Source organism: Wasmannia auropunctata, unplaced genomic scaffold, assembly GCF_000956235.1.
Source record: "Wasmannia auropunctata unplaced genomic scaffold, wasmannia.A_1.0 LD314422.1, whole genome shotgun sequence".
NCBI classification, from domain to species: domain Eukaryota; kingdom Metazoa; phylum Arthropoda; class Insecta; order Hymenoptera; family Formicidae; genus Wasmannia; species Wasmannia auropunctata.
In genome coordinates, this window is record NW_012048468.1 from 1 (window position 1) to 6847 (window position 6847).

At 29.7% G+C, this 6847-nt stretch overlaps 1 protein-coding gene across 1 annotated transcript; it reads left to right on the forward strand.

Moving 5' to 3' along the window:
- Nucleotides 1-5: 5 nt before the first annotated feature.
- Nucleotides 6-6590, forward strand: LOC105460854 (aminopeptidase N-like; the record flags this gene model as incomplete). The annotated part of the gene is made up of 14 exons (XM_011707342.1): nt 6-29; nt 763-1064; nt 1552-1719; nt 2176-2475; nt 2741-2921; nt 3098-3254; nt 3326-3407; nt 3571-3754; nt 3822-4026; nt 4436-4710; nt 4855-5054; nt 5281-5592; nt 5951-6029; nt 6236-6590. Coding segments are annotated over 14 exons (2619 nt in total), but the record flags the coding sequence as incomplete, so codon positions are not given.
- Nucleotides 6591-6847: the final 257 nt, after the last annotated feature.

Sequence of the window (6847 nt, forward strand, 5' to 3'; positions counted from 1 at the left end):
GGGAGGGCAACTTCACCTTCCATGGCGAGGTAATGCTTTTAATTAATAACATTTTTTGTAACAAATAAAAAGTAGCCTGAATTTTTTATTTATTTAGAGGGATATTACGATAAATTGATAAATGCTTATCAAAATATTTTTTTAAAATTTTATTATCAATAATTTCCTCACAATTATTAACAGACAGAACGGTTTGATTGCATTATAATAACCTTTTATTGAGAATTAAAAACACAATGTTTTTCTGTGTATTTAATTATCAACTCTACATATACATAAGTTGTTACTGTTATTGCGATGAAACGCACTTGATAATCGATGCAACCGTTCATATTCAAATATTAGATTTATGAAGAATAGACTTAGGCAGATCACCCCACCTCATTATGCATTCCGTTCTCAATTCCCATTAAGCTTTGCTTTCGTTCTTTTTACTTTCTTGTGAACTGTTTGTTTTGGCTCGACAAGATTTTGCGATTGAAGGAGAACATTTAAATACGCAGATTAAAGAGAATTCTACGGTTATACATACTTGTATAAAAAAATTATGCGTTTTTATAAGATTATATTTATAAAATTCAATATATATACCATTCTCTGATGAATCTTCGGACGCTATACATATAATGAGATAATAGAAACTTCACACATAATTAAAAATACAGTATTGAAGTTTCGCGGAATTAAAAAAAAAATTAAACGTATTATCAATTTCATAAAGGCTGCCTTATAAAAAAACAGATTAATTATTGATTTGTTTAGATCAAAATTTTGGTAAACGTGATAGAGGATACGAACAACGTTACATTACACGCAGCTGACATGAAAATCAATGAGGACTTTACAAGTATTAGAGAATATTCGGTTAACAATAAGAGCAATAAGACCAAAATTCAAATCGGGAAGCAGATAAATGATACCAATAAACAATTTCACGTGATTAGAACATTGGACATGTTGAAGAAAGGCAAGCAATACATCGTACATCTCAAGTTTATTGGTTATTTGAACGACAATTTGCACGGTTTCTACAGAAGCTCGTATACGACCAACAATCAGACGAGGTAAACGATGTCGTAATCATATAATACTTCGTAGATGGTATAAATTTAGAATTGTTTCTTTCTTTTATTGATTTAATTAAATGTCTTATTTAATCCACATACATGTTATAATATAAAGTTCTTTATTATTCATTGCTAAATTCATCAATCTAAAAAACTTTAACCTACATTTAATTAAATAAAAAGGCATGGTTATATTAAATATCACAAATAAATATGAATGTATCAAAAGACAAATTTAAATTTATGTCCTAAAGAGCAAGAGAGAAAGAAAATGTGTTACTACAATCTTACTACATTCATTGATTTCTAATAATGTCTCATACTTATAACTTATCATCGCAAGGTATTTTGATTAGACAGTTGAGCGAGTGATTATCTTTTTTGAATAATCTCTCTTGAATAATCTTGTAATCACGTGTTTGGTTAATGCATTCCTATGACGAGGAATGTTGACTATTTTCCAAAGATATCTAGTTTTTCACAGATGGATTGCTGCGACACACTTTGAACCGACGTATGCACGCGAAGCTTTCCCGTGTTTCGATGAACCGGCTTTGAAAGCCAAGTTCCAGATCAACATAGCGCGTCCCGTGAACATGACATCTATTTCGAATATGCCTAGAATAGATAAACCTGTGGGAGGTGCAAAGGTGTAAGTAATTATATATTATATTTATATTTATATGTATATTTTTTAGATTAGTGCCATGTGTTGTTTCGTAGTATAAATTTGATTCGCCGTATTTCTTGAAGTAATTTCCGCGATTGGGATTTAAATTTGTAATTTAACTGCATTTCTCTTTATAATTTAAATATTTTTATTCAGCTCAAAGCGTTCGGAACATGAAATTAGAGTAATTAAAATAATAGTCATTTATTTTATGAAGCTCATAAAGAATTTAGTGTATATCACATATGTATATTGCGATTTTATTTGGCATTTAAAGACCATAAATTTAAAAATATTTTTCTATTGTTTAAGTAAGCTTAGATAATAAATATAATAATTCATAATATATGTGATTACTTATAAAATGCCGATTTCAGAACAAATTATTTAAGTGAGTATTACAAAGTTTGGATTTATTTTTTGTATTTTAATAATCAGACCCGGTTTAGACACGTACGTATGGGATTGCTATGTGCGTTCGGTACCGATGTCTACATACTTGGTGGCCTTCATAGTTTCTGATTTTGATGTACGGAAATGCAAAAATGGTGCATTTAGAGTTTGGGCGCGCCACGACGTTATTAATGAAGCACAGTACAGCTATAATATTGGACGGAAAGTACTCAATTTCTTTGAGGACTATTTCAAGATCAAGTACCCTTTGCCGAAGATGGATATGATCGCGCTACCTGACTTTGACGCCGGCGCCATGGAGAATTGGGGGTTGATTACGTATAGGTATTAATGCTATTTTGTTATTAATTTAGTAGACTTGATTTGAGTTTGAAAGAAAAGATTGTTGACATGCAAATAATTTACTTTGAGATAATTTAAAAGAATATTATTAAAAACATAGTACTTGAAATGTCAGAGGCAGTTTATAAAATTCTTTGAATTAGTTTATACTTGTATTGTCATAAGTTACATTAATAATAAATGTGCAAAAGACGCTAATAATTGCATGAGATTCGGAAATAATTAGTATGCTATTTTGTTTATTTAGAGAGACATCAATGTTGTATGGGGACACAATAACCGATGAGAGGAAGCAGAAAGTAGCCATAATAATATCTCACGAGATTTCGCATCAATGGTTTGGGAACTTAGTGACTCCAAGTTGGTGGACAGATCTTTGGTTGAACGAGGGTTTTGCCACTTATATGGAGTACATCGGTACGAATGCGGTAAGTCATTCAATACGGGATTATATTTCGTACGGAATGTCAAATTATAATACTGTATGTTGGTAAATTGGCGATTTTAGAAACTTGATTTAGAAAACGTTAAATGCGTCGAGCGCGCTTGAATCTATTTCATACATTATATTACAATGTAAATTCCATATTTTTGAAACGTGCAGATAGAGCCACATTGGAAAATGCTGGAACAATTCATTGTTATTGAACTTCAAAGTATATTCGGTTTAGATGCTTTAGAATCTTCTCATTCTATATCTATTAAAGTCGATAATCCAGATGAAATCAACGAAATCTTTGACAAGATTTCTTACTCAAAAGGTGACTTGACAATTTATGGACAATTACGATTCTAAATAGTGTAACTATATCTATACATTGAAATTACTCAGGTGCTTCCGTAATAAGAATGATGGATCATTTCCTTACGACAGAAGTTTTTAAGAAGGGTCTAACTAATTATTTGAATGAAAAGTGAGTAAAGAGCTTAATTAGTAAACTTTATATATAAAACGATTAAAAATTAATATTATTGGAAGTAATATTTTTACAATATTGTAAATGTAAATAAAATTTTATAAATGAGTTTTTACGTAACGCGGAAATAATTACTGATATTTCTATGAGTTTTCAATAGAGCTTATCAAAATGCCAACCAAAATGATTTATGGTATGCTTTAACCAAACAAGCTCACAAGGACAAAGTACTTGATCCAAACGTAACTGTTAAGGAAATAATGGATACTTGGACCCTGCAAACCGGCTTTCCAGTAGTCACAGTCATACGGAACTACAATAGCAGTAGTATTACGCTGACACAGGTGCCAATAATCACAAGATAAATAATAATTGAATAAAGTATAATTTATTAAATAACAATTCTCGTAGGAACGCTTTCTGCTTGACAATAGCGACTCACCTGCCGATAAATCGAAACCATTATGGTGGATACCTATCACTTATACGAGTGAGAAACAATTAAACTTCACTAGCACGCAACCTATGAAATGGATGAAAGCAGAACATTCGATCGTTCTTAACAATTTGGATGTAAGCCCACATCAGTGGATACTTTTCAACGTTCAGGAAACCGGTAATTATATGCCAATGAAATATTCATAGGAATAGGAAAATGTTATATTTTTAATGACGAAAATAAAAAAATTACTTTTATAATACGGAATTTATATTATTTATTTTTGATTTATTTAACAAATTAATTATTGAATTTGATTTGGACTAATTCTATTAAACACTAAAATTTTGTTTAAAAATATATCTAGAAATATTTAGAAATCCTTAGAAATATTTTAAAGCTAATTAATAATATAAATTTTAAAATTTGATTAATTTGTGTGAAAAAAAATTATAAATTGAAATAGATAAGGGGAGTTGAAAATTTTAGAAAGAAAGATACCGACAAAATATTTTTAAAAAGATGAGAAATTTACTTGTTATTTGTTATAAAATATAAATATGATTTTTTTGTGCTTAAATGACAGGGTATTATAGAGTGAATTATGACATAACAAACTGGTATATGATAATTAAACAATTGCATAAAAATTTCACAAATATCTCGACTATTAATCGAGCGCAGTTAATCGATGATGCTTTTAACTTGGCTAGAGCTGGCAAACTTGATTACGATATTGCTTTCAATGTTACGTCTTATTTGGCCTACGAAACTGAATATTTACCCTGGACAGCAACATTCAGTGCTATAGATTATCTCAACAATATGTTAATAAAAACACAGATATACGACAAATTTAAGGTATATATTCATCAATCAAGAATAGCAGTAAGAAATATTTCTATATGAAAATTAAATTTCAATAGTTGCTTAATTTGATTTTATGATATTAATATAAAGCGTATGTGATACCTTACTAGTGTAATAACCTCTAATATTTTTTAGTTGTACATATTAAAGCTACTGGATAGTGAATACAAACGATTGGGTTTTATTGACAGAGTGGAAGATTCTCAGTTGACAATCGTTACTCGAAGTAAAGTTCTAAGTTGGGCATGTAACTTCGATCATGAGGGTTGCGTTATGAATGCCGTGCAACAATTCAGATATTGGCGTAATAATCCTAATCCGGACATTAATAATCCGTAAGTATATAGAAATATAATATATTATATCATTTAAAATTATTTATTTACTATTGCATTTTTCGACGTCCAGAATCGCAAGTCTGACAATGAATTGCTTTATTCGTTGTTTCTGCCAGCGTTAAAACATATTAATTCCATATTCTAGATAGTTCGTTATTTTTAAAGAATAATTGATAAAGCTATTTATGTATATTTTCGTAACCATTACAAATTTTGTGTTTAGAATTCCGCCAAACTTAAGAAGCGTGGTTTATTGCACGGCCATTCGAGTGGGTGGACAAAGCGAATGGGAATTCGCTTGGCAGCGGTACCTAGGAACCAATGTAGGATCGGAGAAGGATCTGCTTCTACAGGCATTAGCCTGTACAAGAGAGATATGGCTGCTGCAACGATACTTAAGTTCGGCTTTCACGAGAAACTCTGGAATCAGAAAGCAGGATGCTTCTAAGGTTTTCCGATTGGTTGCCAGCAACGTTGCCGGACAGCTACTCGCGTTTAATTATTACAGAAACAAATGGACGCACATCAAGGAATAGTAAGCTATTTCCCTTATTTTCATAAATCCGTACTGACACTGTCACGGAAAGTCTAGAAGAATATTATTAATTATTTGGGTTGAGCAAAAAGTAATTTCGTACTTTGCGGATATATGTCTTTAATAAGAAGTGTTTGCAATCTTCATTTAATATCTGATAATATATATTTTTTTAAAAGCTAATGTTTTTATACGTATTTAAATTGTCATTTATCAAAACCTATTCAGTAATTTTTATTTGGAGAATAAAGCTTCTTACTATTATGGTTTAAATTAATTGTTATGGATTTATTTTCTAGATCAAAATATATTTTATTTGTAAAAACATGATATAACATGAATCTTTTATCATTTACAGTTTTGGTCAATTAAAGTCAATGAGTAGCATCATAACCTCGGCAACAAATAAAATAAATACAGAATATGAACTGAAAGATGTAAGTTATGAAATAATCTAGATGTATATTAAAAGTACTTTGACACAAATTTTAAAACAATTTAAACGAGAAACGTGATATAAAAATGTTAATATTGTTCTTTGATCAATTTTGAATGGGCATATGTAATCAATTTTTATAAAAATCTTGTTATTTTCTCGACGAAAAATTTTATAATATACTCACTTTTCATGTTATTTTTCTAGACGATAGAGTTTATAAGAGAACACCAGGATGACTTTAGTACCGTGGAGCAAAGAACGCGACAAGCAATAGAGTATGCGCAGCGCGGCATACGATGGCTCGACAAGCATTACGAGAAAATTTCCAATTGGTTACATAAAAACATTGTATAATACCAATTTTCGATCCATCGATACCAATAAAAAATTATCGGTTTTTTTTGGCGATGTCAAATTGTAAGTTGATGGACATTCATTCTATGTAAGTATTATTTAAGAATTTGATAAACTTTCCTAAATGCATAAGTTTTTCTTTATTAAGAATTGAGATATAAATTGGGTTGTAATATATTATTAAAGAATCTTTTGATAAATGATACATTATTGTTGTTATTTTTATTTTATGTCGTTTTACATTTACTTGCTTAATTAGAAAGCTCGATTAAAAATACAATTCATTAAATGCATCGAAATATTGTATTAACAAAATATAACTTCGCTGTTCTTAGCTTAAAAAGAAAAACAAATTATTAAGTAAAATAAGCGCGGAATAAGAATAAATTTTTTCCATTTTGCATGATAAAAATCTAAAGAAAAGTCTTGGTTGCCCTCTTTCGTTAAAAAACGGCTTAAAAG